Source organism: Pyrus communis, chromosome 17 (assembly GCF_041283825.1).
Source record: "Pyrus communis isolate YQ-2024b chromosome 17, ASM4128382v1, whole genome shotgun sequence".
Classification (NCBI taxonomy): domain Eukaryota; kingdom Viridiplantae; phylum Streptophyta; class Magnoliopsida; order Rosales; family Rosaceae; genus Pyrus; species Pyrus communis.
In genome coordinates, this window is record NC_142581.1 from 5,576,145 (window position 1) to 5,592,809 (window position 16,665).

General features: G+C 36.5%; 2 protein-coding genes across 6 annotated transcripts; both read left to right on the top strand.

Moving 5' to 3' along the window:
* Window positions 1–3,782: 3,782 nt before the first annotated feature.
* LOC137708036 (protein STRUBBELIG-RECEPTOR FAMILY 3) lies at window positions 3,783–10,450 on the top strand. 4 transcript variants are annotated; one of them, XM_068447002.2, is made up of 17 exons: window positions 3,783–4,003; window positions 4,450–4,640; window positions 4,829–4,958; window positions 5,054–5,125; window positions 5,493–5,558; window positions 5,693–5,764; window positions 5,856–5,927; window positions 6,017–6,088; window positions 6,162–6,227; window positions 6,355–6,420; window positions 6,527–6,957; window positions 7,057–7,466; window positions 8,301–8,572; window positions 8,679–8,817; window positions 9,323–9,459; window positions 9,550–9,706; window positions 9,951–10,450. In XM_068447002.2, exons 2-17 carry the CDS (start codon window positions 4,520–4,522, stop codon window positions 10,056–10,058), a joined length of 2,391 nt encoding a protein of 796 aa, XP_068303103.1. In that variant the 5' UTR covers window positions 3,783–4,003; window positions 4,450–4,519; the 3' UTR covers window positions 10,059–10,450. The 4 variants fall into 4 exon arrangements, with proteins under 4 accessions (XP_068303103.1, XP_068303102.1, XP_088545312.1 ...); XM_068447001.2 differs by having other exon boundaries at window positions 3,789–4,244; XM_088689186.1 differs by lacking the exon at window positions 4,829–4,958 and having other exon boundaries at window positions 3,800–4,003.
* Window positions 10,451–12,990: 2,540 nt separating this feature from the next.
* LOC137708889 (secretory carrier-associated membrane protein 1-like) lies at window positions 12,991–16,569 on the top strand. 2 transcript variants are annotated; one of them, XM_068448051.2, is made up of 12 exons: window positions 12,991–13,265; window positions 13,651–13,755; window positions 13,875–13,937; window positions 14,176–14,209; window positions 14,292–14,414; window positions 14,796–14,858; window positions 14,940–15,033; window positions 15,231–15,276; window positions 15,364–15,431; window positions 15,787–15,835; window positions 16,072–16,137; window positions 16,236–16,569. In XM_068448051.2, the coding sequence occupies exons 1-12, from the start codon at window positions 13,212–13,214 to the stop codon at window positions 16,320–16,322; spliced, it is 852 nt and encodes a 283-aa protein (XP_068304152.1). In that variant the 5' UTR covers window positions 12,991–13,211; the 3' UTR covers window positions 16,323–16,569. The 2 variants fall into 2 exon arrangements, with proteins under 2 accessions (XP_068304152.1, XP_088545313.1); XM_088689187.1 differs by having other exon boundaries at window positions 13,085–13,265; window positions 13,651–13,758; window positions 16,236–16,497.
* Window positions 16,570–16,665: the final 96 nt, after the last annotated feature.

Consider the following 16,665-nt stretch of genomic DNA (forward strand, 5'->3'; position numbering starts at 1 on the left):
AAAATAGAGATTAGGTGTGAGGTTCACTCTGCATCGAATTTCAACTATCCGAACTATCTATTTTGTAAGTCTCGATTCATAGATCATCTTTGCAACAATTCAATTTAATCTGAAACAATTTGCTTATTTAGTTATCAAGATCAAATTTTATTGTTTATCGTATAACAAAGTATTCGTTCATTTCTTTGAACCCAATTATATGTCTTAAATATTTCCTATTTGGCTAATATTTTGTAAGGATGATCTATGAGGTACATCTTAAAATAGACGGTTCGGATCTTTAAAGTTCGATGTGATGTGGACCCCACAACTAATCCAATTTTTATAAAAAAAAAAATTGAGGATCCCTTCCCCTTAAAGGCTTCCATATATATACCTTTAAGGGAAGATATCCCTATTTTTTCATAAAAGAGAGGATTAGTTGTAGGATCCATACAATATCAAATTTTAATGATCTGAACACCTCATAGATTATCCTTGCAAAATATTAGCCAAATCATAAATATTTAAGACATCTAATTGGGTTTAAAAAAAATTAACGAATACTTTGTTATATAAAAAACAACGAAACTTTATCTTCATAATTAAATAGGCAAATGATTTTGGATTGAATTGAATTTTGCCAAGGATGATCTATGAATCGAAACTTACAAACTAGACAGTTCAGATCATTGAAGTTCAATATGGAGTGGACTACTGAACGTAATGATATTACTAATTTAAGTGTTATAATATTAGTAGACGATGAAATTTATAGTGGTTCAAAATTAGTAATACCATGGGACATGCCTCTAATCGTGACCTAGGACAAGGTGTTACGTGGTGGAGAAGAAAACGAGAGGTCTTAAAATAGTGATATCAAAAGATATTTGATTCAAGCGTGTCAAATTGTGATTGGGCATGGATTTGTGCAGCCAGTAAGCACATGAGCATCAACCTTAAGTCGAGAATCTATTCAATTGAATTGAAAGGAGCACCACCAGCACCAAAGATCCTATAAATAATAATAAACATTCTGAAAGAGTGAGATAGAAACGGTTTGTCGATGTCGACAGAAGGATATGGATTAGGTAATGCATGGCATACATGGCTTTGTCACTATTAGATACCTTTGGATATATATAGAGGGAATAGTTACTTGCCTTCTCTCTTTTAGGATGAATTCATACCCTCATTTACAAATAACCTTTTCTCATTACAAAAGTTTTATAATCAGAACGATTGAATTTTCAACCTTCATTTGAAGGTATCTGAATGCAAATTTATTCGAATTAGAAACCGGTTAGTCATCCGAGTGTGATAAATAAATTAACAATTCATCATGAATATGTTACTTGATACATAGATTGTTGATTTACGAGATATATTTGAATGACTAAACAGTTTCCGATCGAATAATTATTTGTAAGGATGATTTTCAAATGATGGTTTAAAATTAAACGATTTCAATTATAAATTTCTAATATAACTATATATTATTTGCAAATGCAAGCATTACCCATAGAGTAGTGCTATTCACACATTATTTTTTACTTCACACCTGCCCTTGTTTAATTTTTGTTCATTGTTCTTCTTCAATTTATTTAATCTGATGGTTGAAAATTAAGAAGATGCTTGAAGAATAAAAATAAGTGTGTGGATAGTACCATCTTTATCCAAATATACATACACACACTTAGCTTAGACTAGCATGCACTAAATATGTATAGATATCCAAATCAAATTCCATGTTTTAATAATACGAGTATGACTTTTTTTTGGGTCAAAAAATATGAGTGTGACCTAGCCAGCCTTATTCATGGCTAAAATTCAGTTATTATGTTGCTTTCTATGCTTTTCTCCTCCAACTCCATTACCAGATATGCCCAGATATGCCCATTCATTAATATCATTTAATTTCCTTCCTCCAAATTCATGCATTATCTAATTTATTTTGTTTGTAAAATGAAAATTCGATCGTAAAATCTCTCGTTCATTATTGCCACTATACTATGAATAGTTGGCCTTTTTTGTTTTAGACTTTTAATGTTAATAATAGTGTACATATTTCTGACACGCTTACCTTTTCTTGGATCTCGATTTTTTCCTCTCTATTTTCCTTCCCCTCCCGTTCCTTCCTATTTGAACGCTCCATTTCAACATCTTGTGCTGACTTATAGAGAGAGAAAGGCAAAGAGGAAAGTGAGAGGATGAGAGGATGAGAGGGGAGGAAAGAAGATTTGAAGGGAAGATAATCCTACTCCCCTTTTCTCTCTGTTGAATCAAAATGCTTATACAAATCTTAGACCAAATCACTATGTCCATGAAAAATAAGCTTTGTTTTCCTTTCGTTATAAAGGGGTGGAGAAATTTTGAGACAATGATCACGTTTTATGATCACCATAAATTATGTAATAATGGAATCTCGTACAAGCACATGAAATTATCTTAATTCTCAAACATGAATGGTCAGAATCAGTTCACGAGCGTATGACACTGCCTTCATATGAATTTAATGAATATTGAAAGATGAGAGCAGATATATTATATCCGTAAATTGTGCCATGTGATATATTGATCAATAATTGAGCAAAATACATTAATATAGTAACCTAATAGAACCTTAATCCAGCCGTGGTGTCGCCGTAATATACTATTTCTTCCGGGGACAAAACAGACACATTAAACTATGATTAAATCTGCTGACGTGAACAAAACGACACAAAAGTTGGCGTTTAAATTTAGTCGGTGGGCTGAATTGGCCCTTATCAGATAGATTCCCCGTTAAGTGACAGCTAAAATCTGCTGCCCTTTTTTCAGATACCCATTTTTTTCTCCAATTTTTCTTCCAACTTCTGACTTTTCTGAAAAAAAGCAGATAAAATTGCTTTTTTCGAAAGCGCTTTTTCTGACCTACAATTTTATTTCCACACCCTGACGTTTATGACAAAAATATTCCAACGCTCCTCATCTAGACGGGCTTCTGGGAAAAAGTCAAAACTTATGACCGTTTTCGTAATTTTGTTTTCAGCGGTTTTTTAAATATATTAATTCTTGTGGGCTTTCAATGAGCTAAACAAAAGGCCCATAGTAATCATTCGACGAAACACGTGAGGCCCATAAGAAAACTGGCGGCTATTATTGACTGTATAGTAAGAAAACTTTTGAAAATTAGTTTGCCGGTGTCCCTTAATTTGTCAAGTTACGCGCGCGGGGTAAGCGTGGGAACACAAACACTACCATGGCAAATGTTTTTTTTTTTTTTTTTGTCATCTAATTTCAGTCCAAATACAACGCTCAATTTCTATTTTGTTGAAAATGATCTTAAGTTTAAATTCTACGTTCAATTGTTTTTCAAAAAGAAAATCATAATATGTAAAACGATAGAATTTTGCAGTAAATACACTTGCTTTTTCTACTTAAATTGAAAGTATTAAGAGATTGCATAATATTTGAAGGCGTTAAACCTTATATTCAAAGAAGGAAATTTTCACAAAAATACATGGTAGTCATTAAGTTTTTTGTTTTCATGCTTCTAAAGAGCCAAATACACCTGAAAAAGAATATCTTCCCACGTTGAAGATGTGCAATTCATTACCCACAAATTTAGATGGACTCACAAGATTCAAGCATCCTCACAATATTTATCCCAAAATTTACAAATGAAAGAAAAATAAAAATATTTTGAGATATTATTATTCTTGGAAGATAAATCTCAAATATAATAAATATCACACGCGCCCCACAGAGAGCGTGGACTTGATGTTCACCCTTTTTCTTACAAAGAGATATGCATGACTTACACGCACACACATACAGTGTTCCTCAGTACAAGAAGTTTAGAGAGAGAAAGATAGTGGAAGGAGAGAGAAAGAAAGAACAGAAAGTAGAGAGAGAAGGAAGAGGGTTTCAGAGCTTCACAACACCCCCTCCTTCCTCACTCTCTCTCCGAACTTTCTGCAGTTTCCTCTGCCTTTTTCTCCACCTCTTTCTTTTCTCCCAAGGCTTAAAAAAACAATTTCCGGTAAATATAAATCCAAATTATGACGCGATAATTATGTTCGCATCCCTCACTTCCATTGCTTGATCCATTGCATCTTAGCGTCTAAGGTTTTTTTATCTTGCTCTACTAAAAATATCCCGGATAAGCAATCACTTCCTTTTCCGCAAAGCTCTCTGCATTTTCCTGCATTATTTAATTCGATAATTTCCGTTGGTTTCACTCAGCATTTGGTTAATTAGTATTTCACCTCTCCATTTTCTCTGTAAGTTCATCTCGTTGCTTTTTTACATGAACCATATGCTTGTCTGTATGTTGGATTCTCTTATGAGGTTGTTTATCTTTGAATTTTGGCAACTGGGTTCTCGTTTTCTGGGAAGTTAAGATCATGGGTTGTTTTCTGTTTATGTAAAGTATTAATATTTATTATTTAGTAATCTCTTTTAATTTGTTTTTTAATTGCTTTTCAGATTGGAAGATGATGTGTGAGTGATTGGATAGAAAAAAGGGGATTGAGAAGTAAACTAAAATTTGAGAGCAATGGGAAGGAAGAGATCTGTGTTGGAGCACAAGAAGTTGAAGATCTACGCTGAGGTTTCAGTGGGGTTGCTTTTGATCTACTTTGCTCAAGTTTCTCTTGGAGCAACTAGTACTACTGATGGTAATTCTCTACTTATTCGATAGATTTTTCACTATAATGTGGCTTCGGTCTGGTAGTTTCGGAGTTCATATGCGTAGTTTAGTGAAATTGTGTGTGGAAATATGTTTACTTGATTGTTTTTCTTAGTTCATATGGTTAATTGGAGATTTAAACACTTATTGTATGTGTTTTACTTGTGGTTTGATCAGTTGCTGCAATTAACAACTTACATGCTTCGCTTGGCACGCCTGTTCTTCCTGGGTGGACTTCCGCTGGAGGGGACCCGTGTGGTGAAGCATGGCAAGGTGTTCACTGCAACGATTCTATAATATTGGAAATGTACGTTAATCTCTTTGCTCGGCTTCTTTTATTTATATAATTTTTTTTCGTAACCTGTTAATTGTCAGTGGCTTATGGTTCTAATGATTTTATAGTGTTCTTAATGGCGCTAATTTGGGAGGAGAACTGGGTGAACACTTGGGAATGTTTTCTTCAATACGGTCAATGTAAGTTGTACTCTCTTTTTCTGGTTGAACTTGATGATTGTGTACGTGTGCGAGATTGCTGGTTTGTTATATCTTTTGCTCCAAATTAATTTTTTTCATTCACTGGCATTAAAATCCTTTACATTGTTCTTCATTTCAAGACAAAACAGGCAAAATGGGAGTGATATGCATGATGGGGTGATTGCGAGTAGATTTAGGTTTGATTAGTTTGTATGGGCTTTTTGTGTTTAAGGTCACCACATATTTTTTTTACTCGAGTTTTTGACTTTGGAAAAGATCGTAGAATACTTGCCTCACATCATAATATGCAGCTGACCTTATGTTTTTGATACATTTGTGGACCTTTGACATTGGTGTTTGTGTGCAGAGATCTAAGCAACAACCATATCGGGGGAAGTATTCCATCCAGTTTACCTGCTACCCTGCAAAGCTTGTACGTCAACCCTTTTCATGAAATAATAATTTCGTACTGCTTATATTAAATACTAGCCCCAGACTGCTGATTATTTCCTACCTGTTGTGCTCACATCCTTGTGCAAAAGATATGATAGTCTTTACCTTTGGCAGTTTTCTTTCAGCTAACCAATTCACCGGAAGCATCCCAGATTCTATAGCCTCGTTAGCTGTGCTCACAGCAATGTAAGTCATCAATTTGCTAGCTTTTGGTACAGCCCAGCAGCTCCCGGTTTTTTATATAATTGTTTCTAAGATATACTATTTCGCCAATCAGGTCTCTTAATAATAATCAATTAACCGGAGAAATACCAGATTCCTTTCAGAGCATTCCAGGGTTGACCAACTTGTAGGTTCTTATTCTGAATTTTTCGGAATTATACTTTGTATGACTTTTGTTAACTATTAGTAGCTGATATACACACTGACTTTTTGCAGAGATATTTCCAGTAACAATTTGAGCGGCCAACTGCCACCCTCTCTAGGAAGCCTGACAACTCTGACCACTCTGTGAGTATCTTGTGTCAGGTTTTTATTATGCATGGTTTATCTCGATGAGTTGAGCTAACTCCTCTATTGGCAGACATTTGCAGAACAATCAGCTGTCTGGAACCCTCGATGTTTTGCAGGATCTTCCCCTAAGCGACTTGTAATCCTCTAAACAACTCATTTTGATTGTCATATACAGTAGTCAGAAGTTTATAGTTTTATCTTGCCTTCTGATTATGTCCACTGTTTCTTTCCCATCATAAATGATTTTCTGCCTTGTTGAACAGGAATATAGAGAACAACCTTTTTGCTGGACCCATACCTGAAAAGTTGCTGAGCATCCCGAATTTCAAGTGCGGTTTCACACATTGTAGACTTATCTTTAAATTAAGCTTTAAGTTTTATTGTTATCAAGGAAAGAGATTCTCCACGTAGCTAATTCTTATATTTTTAATGCAGAAAAGATGGGAATCCATTCAATGCTTCTCTTGCTCCAGTCCCTCCACCAACATCACCCACATCTCCATCGAGTCCACCAGCACCTCCGCTAGCATTTTGGGGGCCACCTACTGGGAAAACACCTGGCAGAAGTCCTCCAAAAACTGGGAAATCGGCAGATGGACCATCTTCACAAGATGCATCAAATTCTGGAAAGCCGAAGAAATTTCTAACTAAAAAAAGGGTGGTTGGAATATCAATTGGAGGGGCTTTGGTGTTTATTATTTTGATTCTAGCGATTCTGTTTTTCATGCCAAGACGTAGTAGACGAAGAGAAGAGGCTGACAGAATTTCCAAGCGGCATCAAATAGGTGCATATACAGGTGACAGGGAAAACCCTCCCAGGGACAATGGGTCCTTGGTGGTTCAACCAACCAATCAAATGCAGAAAGGTAAATTCTCTCACTTTTTTCTTCAGTTTAATTTGTTTCTTCGGTTGTCCATTTTCATTCATCTTATTCTAAGAAATTCACTAAAATTTTGGTGAACAGTTCCAAAAGAAGAAGTTGTGAGGCCCAAAGAGGATAATGAGCCAGAAACCAGAAGAACATGGGCAATTCCAAAGCCAAATGATGAGCAAGACAGAAAGGTACGTAGAATGGCCGCACCACCAAAGCGAGAGGATAGTTTGAGTGCACTTGATTCGTATTCAATGCCTCCTCCTCCTCCCCCTCCTCCCCCTCCTCCAACACCGCCTGTTCAGAAGGTCATTGTGAAGCCAATTGTGCCTACCAAACTGCCTACACAGAAGCCTTCCACCAAAAGTCCAAATCGTACAATTTCTGCAAAGTCGTTTACCATTGCTTCCCTTCAGCAACATACAAACAGCTTCTCGCCAGATAACCTTCTAGGATCAGGCATGCTGGGAAGTGTCTACAGGGCACAGCTACCTAGCGGAAAGGTCTGTTTCTTCATGATGGCTTTTTCTTTTATTGCATCTTCTTAATGGCTGAGTTGTTGAATGAAATTTATGTTAGGCGCTTGTTGTTTTGCACCATTTTCGCAATTTTGTTGTGCTAGGTCCACCAGCATTGCTTGATAGTTTTCGACAACCTTCGTGTTTACTGTTTATTTAGTATCTGCTATGTGTACTTGAAACAGCAGAGTTATTTTTGAACCATATAATTGATCTAGTAGCGAAATAACCATGTAGCATGTGTGCATCTAATTCTTTATATAGAGATTCAGTGCTTCATGTTCATTATGTGATAAGCCAAAAACCATTTTTCCCTTCCTTCCAAGAATATATGAATTGATATGTAGAGAGATCCCATTTTCATCGAGATCAAGTGTCAAACTTGATAGGCAATTTCAGGAAGACTTCATAATAATTTTTTTATGAATTTCACTTTAAACAGATAAGATGTGGATATTTTACTTTATAAAGACTAAAGTTGGTCAAAGAGGGGGTGTGATATCCACACACCCCTTTTTACTTCTCCCACACCTTTTATTTTTCAACCGTCGGATCGGATGAATTGAAGAAGATCAACGGATAGAAATTAATAAGGGTGTGTGAGAAGTAAAAAGGGGTGTGTGGATAGCACATCCCGTCAAACCCCGTCAAAGAGTTGCATGAAGAGAATTATTTCATTTTTTTGGGTACTTTTGTATGCACGAAGACATTCTTCTCTCTTCCCGTGTCATGTGCTTCTATCTAAAGCGATCAAGCAGTTTCTGTTATATGCATAGACTAGTTTAGAAACTGACACTATCTTTTGGGATGCTTTTGCAGCTACTTGCAGTCAAGAAATTGGACAAGAGAGCTTCCAGTCAGCAGAAAGATGACGAGTTCCTTGAACTGGTAAACAACATTGACAGAATCAGGCATGCTAATGTTGTCGAGCTTATGGGTTACTGTGCAGAGCATGGTCAAAGGCTTCTTATCTATGAGTATTGCAGTAATGGTTCACTGCATGATGCTCTGCACATGGATGACGAATTCAAGAAGAAACTCCCCTGGAATGCTCGTATTAGAATGGCACTTGGAGCTGCAAGAGCCTTAGAGTGAGTACAATTTCCAAATTTACTCATTTGCACATCTTTTTCCCTGATCACAATGGTAATAGGAGATACAGTGAGTCTTAACTCCATTTTTATTTTGTTTGAGAAGGTATTTACATGAAATCTGCGAGCCACCTATTGTACACAGAAATTTCAAGGCTGCCAACCTTCTCCTTGATGATGACCTTTCCGTGCACGTTTCTGACTGTGGCTTGGCTCCATTGATTTCATCAGGCTCTGTTAGTCAGGTGAGTCATTGTTCTACATCTTTTCCAGAGTCGCTGCTTTTTGTCTACAAAAGTGTGGGTCATGATTCATGAGTCATGACCAACATTGGCGATTTTAAGTTTTTTTTTCTTTCCGGGGAGATGTATTGTATTCCTTTTTCATGGTTTTAATTAGTGGGAGAATTTGGTGTGATGAACGATTTTTCCATTTTGTTTGAATATATAGAATAGATAAGTAGCCTTCAAATGAGGAGTATTGACGAAAAAAATAATGTATGAATGGAAACGATTCCTCTGCATTTTAGATGGATGTAATTGTGCACACTAGTGCGAGACAATATTCCCTATATTTTTGTAGCTTTTGGCCTGTTGGTTGGTTGACTTCGTCTTCTGATCTCGAAGCTTGTTTATTGGACTATTGGTCTTCCTTGTTACTTTGTTTTTGAAAAACATGCAGTGTCTCGATTGTCTACTTAGTGTCATCCTCAATGCTACTTACTAATGCTAACTTGTTTCTTACTTTCAGTTGTCAGGACATCTGCTAGCGGCCTATGGTTATGGAGCTCCAGAATTTGAGTCTGGAATTTATACTCGTCAGAGTGATGTTTACAGCTTTGGGGTGGTAATGTTGGAACTATTAACAGGCCGAAAGTCCTATGACAGGTGAAAAGAATGACGAATTCTTAATTGCATTCTCACTCCTTCCCGTCCACCTCTGATTTGATTTTGTATTTGAAAATTTTGAATTCACAGCACAAGGAACCGAGGGGAGCAATTCCTGGTTAGATGGGCCACTACCCAGCTTCATGACATTGCTGCATTATCGAGGATGGTCGATCCTTCTCTAAATGGACAATATCCTACAAAGTCTTTATCGCACTTTGCAGACATTATATCTCGATGCGTTCAGGTGAGCAACATCATTTTGACTTCTTAAATTATGCAGTTAATTAAGACTTTGTTTTATGGAGTTTGGGACGTAATATTCTTCAACACGGGCATCATTCTGTTGATAGACATAAGATACCTGGTATCTCTATTCGGTCAAGATATAATATGCTTTAAATGCTCATACACTTGAGTTTTATTTACCACATGTTTACTAATTTGATTTCAAAGCGAACCATATTCCTGACGCGTATTATATTCTACAGTCGGAACCAGAGTTCAGGCCACCGATGTCTGAAGTTGTTCAAGACCTATTAGACATGATACGGCGAGAGCCTAATGGCAGTGGATCAAGTGAAGACTCACATTTATGAAAATAGACCTAATGACCACACTAGTATTGATGGGGGTGTACTAGTTGTAGCTACTGCTAGAACCAAGAAGAGACATCTGTGTAAACGTGCTGCAGATGATGGCCGGAACTATCACCATCAACATTCACATCACAAGCGTTTCCAGGGAGTGCTCGCTGCAATCAACTACGCCAGTTCTGGAATGTGAACAGCTCAACAGTCCGATTTTGGTGTTCATATTTTCTGGTCATTCAATTATTATTTAAACTTGTGCAACGTCGTCTATCTTGCAAGAATGAGCTAACCCAATTGTTTAGCAATTATTGTTTGTCACTAGAAGTTCTTGATGGTGAATCATTTTCAGCTGCTGTATTTCTGTGATGCCTTGCAAATTTGATTTCTACCGGTTCAAATTGTTCTATTCCATTTCGTAACTGACGTGCACTGCGAATTTTTCACGGATTGAAACGCCGAATGCCCGAATCACTCATAAACAACGGCAGGAATTTGATTTGTTCAGCCATTTAGGCTCTTCACGCATCGGTTGATTGTAGTTTTAGCAACATGTTGCGACTGCATTAGTCAAGTAGTGAAGATGAAGTTAAAACTGGTTTCAGTTTGAATGTTTCTACTTAAACATGATGTTAGGATGGACACTTCATTGACATGCTACAAGTACAACCAATTTGGCTGCATGTATTCCGATTTCCGTGTATCTGCGTATTTGATAAATTCTGCCGTACTTGTGAGGAGATGTATTGAGAATATAATAGTTCTTGCATAGGTTGATTACACAATAGGTAGAAAAGGCGAAGGATTATATGAGCATTATAGTCAATTTACCGTCTCGAAGAGTAAAATTTAATAATAACCAATGGTTAATTGTTTTATGAGAAAACACATAATTTTACTAATTGAAAACGTCCCAATACAAGTTACAACAAACGGCTCAATAAAAATTGGGAAAAGCCAAAAAAACCCTTCAACAATAAGACAAAATCATAAAAGGAAAACCATAACCCTAATCCCATCAAGCGTGCCGCCACCGCCGCAACCACTTCGCCGACAGCTACAAAATCAGCTGCCTTAAGAAAACCAAGTCCGCATTGAATTCATTTTGATTGGTCTCAATTGAAGCTATTTTAATTGGTGTTAAATAGTTAAAACAAATTCGATACCTTAGTGATTGTGGTTTTACTTAATCACCGCTTTGCACTCTCCCTTAATGCATTCCCACAATGCAAGCCTCAAAGAGTAGAACGCAAATAGCTCCTACTTTTTCTTGTATAGATATATATAAATCCATTTAGATGCTAGTCCAATCTAAATACATGACGATCTCATTCTCTTCTAAAATACAAATTTAGTTTCTATCAATATAGTATTAAGAAAATAAATTGCTTATTTTTAGCTACGTCTCTTGAAATTCTATTTTGATTTCACTTTATCTCTTGCAACTCAAAAGTCATCGCTTTACTCCCTGAAACTCAAAATTTGTTTCACTTTGACTTGTAAATTCTCTCATCTCTGAAACTTATAAGTCGTCTTCTAAACATATGCCCGTTCCAACACTTAATAAGACTATGTCACATGTGTAATAAATTTGATTATAACTTTCTATTATGTGTTAACATTCAACAAGTAGAGAATATTAAGTTTAATAGAAATTGAAGAGATGAAAAAATAAAATAAAAAAGAAATTGATGAGCCTAGAGCACCCAAATCAAATCCACATAAGAAATTAACAGATCTAAGACAATGTGAAACAAATTTTGAGTTTTATAAAGACAACTTTTAAGTTTTAGGAGGCAAAATATGATCAAAATCGAGTTCAGAAGACAAAATGAAGCGAACTTCGAATTTTAAGAAGTAGAGTTATGACTTTTGAGTTACAGAGTGCAAGTGAAAATAAAATTGAATTTGGTATAGCTAAAAATAAGCCAAAATAAATCTAGTGAGGTGACTGTCTTAATTAGATAAAATCATAAAATTGTGCCTCCAAATCTTACTGACAAAGAAATGACTATTAAATATGACTTATTTTTTAGGCTTTTTTTATTAGTACCCCACATAATGTTGAATACATCTCACATTAAAATTTACTATTAAATCACTTATATATCTAATATACAATGATAATTTTAACCTCATAAAGTTAAATAAAAAACCTAAATACACCCCAAATCACAACTTTAACGTGTATATCCTACAATTATTTTTCTTCAACTCTCAAAACCAATCTCATCCTCTATTGTAGTACAAAGCCTAAATCAATGAAACTACAAACACGTTGATCACAACTTTAAAGCCTAGGGATATTGATCAATAGCCTCCTGATTTTCATTCATTGTACCACTACAACTTCATCTCCGTATGAATCTGCCTTGCTATGACGCTTTTCACAAAGGGGACTCAGAACATGTGGATTCTCGTTATGACGCTTCAAATTACACCCAAACAGGAAGGGAAGGAGAGGAGTGTCCAAGTCAAGCTACTCGCCTTTTTGGCTATGATACCAAAAGCTCTCGCAGATGCACATATAATTGTTTGTTTTGTACATACAATGAAATTCTTCAATCCAATGATTCATAGAGGCGTTCTATCAACCCCACATTCTTCTTCAACCTGGTTTCATTGAGTAAAAAAAAAAAAATTGGGGAGTGGAGTGTAGGTAAAAAAATGTGGGGTGTATGTTGAGACTATGGGGTGTGAGGGTATTAAGTGAAATTACGTGGAGTGTATTAAGATAACTTTTAATTGAAAAAGTAAATATAGGATGTATTCAGTATGTGGGGTGTATTCAATATATTTGGGGTGCTAATATAATAAGCCATTTTTCACTTCCCAATTTTTAATGTCTGAAATATTACACGTGGGATAAAAAAAGAGGCCCCACGCCACGTTTCCCCGCCAAACGCCTTCATATATAATATTTTCTCTAATTTTCCGTTTCAATTTTCCCAGGAAACAAACAGCTCCCACTAAAACCAAGGCCGTACGTACACTCTTCGTCTCACCAATCGACCACAATAACCTCTCAATCTCTCTCTCTCTCTCTCTCATTTTTCATGATCGGCGATTCCAATTCCCGAAGCCTCTAACTCTCGCATTCCCGACAAGGAATCCCATTGTTATCACAGAGTCGCCAGAGCGTGGATCTCCTGGTTCGCTCCCATGAATCGATACGATTCGAACCCTTTCGCCGACGAGGAGGTCAATCCCTTTGCGGTGAGTTCCATTACAGGCCTGCATTTACGTTACGAGTTTTTGGAATCGGAATTGCTGATATGTTGAAACTCTTTTGATCAGAGTGCGAAATGTTCAATGCGTTTCCCGTTTCTCTTTGGAATTTGATTCCACTGGGAATTGAAATCCGCAATGTAGCTTGTTTTGATTATTCGATGATCCGTTTCGGTTCTTAGAAAACGAAGAAAAGTAAAGAAATAAAATGTTTGTGGGTTATGTGAAATTGGAGAATCTGATCTGACTGGTTGCATCCTAGTTGGTATCGGTTCATTTCCGGTAGATTGGAGTAGCTTAGAACATCTCATTTGTAAAGAAAGTTCCTTTCGTTTGTAACTTTCTATCTTATTACTTTTTGTTGAATTTGTAGAATGGAGGTGGAGGTGTTGCCCCTGCAAATCCAAGGCTTTCGCCCCTCCCTCCGGAACCCTATGATCGCAATGCAACAATCGATATTCCTCTTGACAATTCAAAGGTAGTCAGTATATGGAAGATGTGGAATCACATTGTCAAGGCTTTTTGTTCATCTGTTATTAACTTATTGTACAAGCAATTAATGGTTTTCTGTTTTTCTTATTATTTTTGTTGCTATAGAGTTTACAAGCAAAGGAGAAGGAACTCAAAGCTAAAGAGGCTGAATTGAAAAAGAGGGAACAGGTAATATCTTACAAACAAATTTCCCAGACCGTTACTCGCAATTGTTGCAATGAGAACAAGAATAATCAACCACTTTCGATTAAATGTTCTGGTGAACAAAATATTTGATCCAAGTTTTTATTTGAACACCTTTAAGCAGTCCTTGCAACATTGATTTGAATGAGAATTTTTATGCTTTTAAACAAGTTACTCTTCTGTTTAGTAAGTGGAGTTTACGATTTTATTGTCCTTTTTCCAGGAACTAAAGCGGAAAGAAGATGCCATAAAACAAGGTTCACCCTTTTCTGATATGTGCTTGTGAAAAACTATGACACCCAAGTCCAAATTTGTGATTTCCCTTGTTTTGTTCTGCAGCTGGAGTTGTTATAGAGGAGAAGAACTGGCCGCCATTTTTCCCCATCATCCATCATGACATTGCAAATGAAATACCAATCCATCTGCAGAAGATCCAGTATGTTGCGTTCACAACATTTTTGGGTAGGTTAAGTTTTATTTATTTTCTTTGTGATCGTTCACACAGGTGCCTCAGTTTCCAGATGATATTTGATTGCAGATTTTTCGTTGATCGCCTTTTTGTTGTTGTATGTACTTTAGTAGTTTAGGGTTTAAAACTGCTTACAAAAGTTATAACATTGCCAGAAAAAGGGATCTAGAAGCAATATAGATCGAATGATTTGTTCAAATTTACTCTTATAATTCTCAGAGTTGGGTTTTGCTTTTGCATTATTCGGTTGGGTCAAGGCAATCTTGTTGAACTTTTTATATCGTACCTTGTTTTGGTACCAAAAGATCTTCTAACTATTAAATGAAAAAAATTCTGTAGTTGTTTAAGTTAACTAAGTTTATGGCACTGTTCAGGTTTGATTGTGTGTCTCCTGTGGAATATTCTGGCAGTTACTGTAGCCTGGATCAAAGGAGAAGGTTTGATCTGCGACTTAGTGTAGACCTATTAACCATTATAAATGAACTTAAAATTTAGTCTGAACTTGTATCCTCTTGCAGGTGTAATAATTTGGCTTCTGGCTATAATCTACTTCCTAGCAACTGTTCCTGTAGCCTATTTCGTCTGGTATCGCCCTCTTTATCGTGCTATGAGGTATTTACGATTCCATGGATACGACCTTGTTGTATATCACTATGCCAGAACTGTATATGAGGCTCAAGGCCTATGCATTGTGCACTTCTCGGTCATTTGTCCGACATATATTTTATCTTATACTTTTTTTCTTGCTGTTATTTGTTCATCCTAACATATTAGGTCTCATAGTTGTAATTGTGTACCATCTATTACAGGACTGATAGTGCTCTGAGTTTTGCTGGGTTTTTCTTGTCTTATCTGGTGAGTTTTGTTCTTACCGCAGTTATATTTTCTGCATTCGAGATGTGAAAATTAGCTCACTTTTGTGTCCTGATTTTCTATTTGCAGCTTCATATTGCGTTTTGCATTTACGCTGCAATTGCTCCTCCAATCTTCTTAAAAGGGAAATCTATCACGTAAGTTTTCTTTACTGTGCAGTCTACAAGGTTTACTAATCGCTCAGTTACATTCATTCTTTCGTTTAGGGAGGAACAAGGCAGAAATGAAAAATGAATAAGGGATGCATCATTCAAAATCATAATTTTCAGCTTAACATTGCTTTAGTGGATAATTTGCATCCATATGTGGGCTACTTCTATAATTATGATTTCGTGCAGACCTTGTTAGCTAAACTTTTCTCCCAATATTTGGCTTCTTGTAGTCGTATTCTATTTCCGCAATGAAGAAATGTATATTAACCGTATTTCCTCCTGAACACTGTTTTCTTTCTGCTCTGAAGCTCATTTTTCTGCGGTGTGATCATGTTGACAGGGGTATTTTGCCTGCAATAGAACTGATGAGTTACAACGTTTCGGTTGGGGTAAGTTTCAGGCTTTCAGTATTACATGTTGGCTTCCATATTGTCCTCAAGTAATTGCAAGCGGCAGACAACTTTGTTTTTCAGCTAGACGGCAATCTAGCAGTGTTAGTCACAAGAAATTTTCAATTCAGTCGAAAAACTTGAACTGTTGGATTGCTCCGTCAGTGGTTTGATCTTGAAGTTCTCTTTTGAGTTGATGACGCGGTGAAGACTCAGACTTTGTTTCTTCATTTCAGATACTCTACTTCATTGGATTTGCGTTGTACGTCTTGGAAACGCTTCTCAGCATTTGGGTTATTCAGGTTCGACGATTAACAAACTTGCATTCTTCTCTTGCCCTTGACTCTGCGTTTCTTCCCCCTCTTCGGAGAAACTGACTCTTCGTGCGTCGTTTTTGCAGCAAGTATACACGTATTTCCGAGGCAGCGGAAAGGCAGAAGAGGTGAAGCGGGAGGCTGCACGAACCACCATGATGGCAGCAATATGAAATGGCCAAAATCTATGGACTTGGGATAGTAACTTGTTAGGAATTATTTTATTGTCGGTCGATGGTTTCTTCACAAACCAGATGATTTTCGGGATAGTTAAACGTAACTTGTTAGGCTGTGCAGTCAGATGGATGTTGCTCTTTGGTTTCTTCGTGTGTAGTTATTGTCTCTACAGTTTTGAATCTGCTACAACTTCAGTTTCCGTATTCATTTATAAAGAACTGAAACCTATAACTTGTTCGGTAACTGTTTTCGCTTTCAGCTGAGAAACTATTTTATGGCCAAAAGTACATGATATAAAATAAATGTACTTACATTTTGATTTTAAATGCTTCTTGACAA

Excerpts from the sequence above, each read along its gene's own strand:
- LOC137708036 (XM_068447002.2), top strand. The coding sequence starts at position 4,520 with ATGGGAAGGAAGAGATCTGTGTTGGAGCACAAGAAGTTGAAGATCTAC. Across the intron at positions 6,421-6,526 it reads CTGAGCATCCCGAATTTCAA|AAAAGATGGGAATCCATTCA; the intron begins GTGCGGTTTCAC and ends TTTTTAATGCAG. Across the intron at positions 9,707-9,950 it reads TTATATCTCGATGCGTTCAG|TCGGAACCAGAGTTCAGGCC; the intron begins GTGAGCAACATC and ends TATATTCTACAG.
- LOC137708889 (XM_088689187.1), top strand. The coding sequence starts at position 13,212 with ATGAATCGATACGATTCGAACCCTTTCGCCGACGAGGAGGTCAATCCC. Across the intron at positions 13,759-13,874 it reads CTCTTGACAATTCAAAGGTA|AGTTTACAAGCAAAGGAGAA; the intron begins GTCAGTATATGG and ends TTGTTGCTATAG. Across the intron at positions 14,210-14,291 it reads AGAAGATGCCATAAAACAAG|CTGGAGTTGTTATAGAGGAG; the intron begins GTTCACCCTTTT and ends TTTGTTCTGCAG.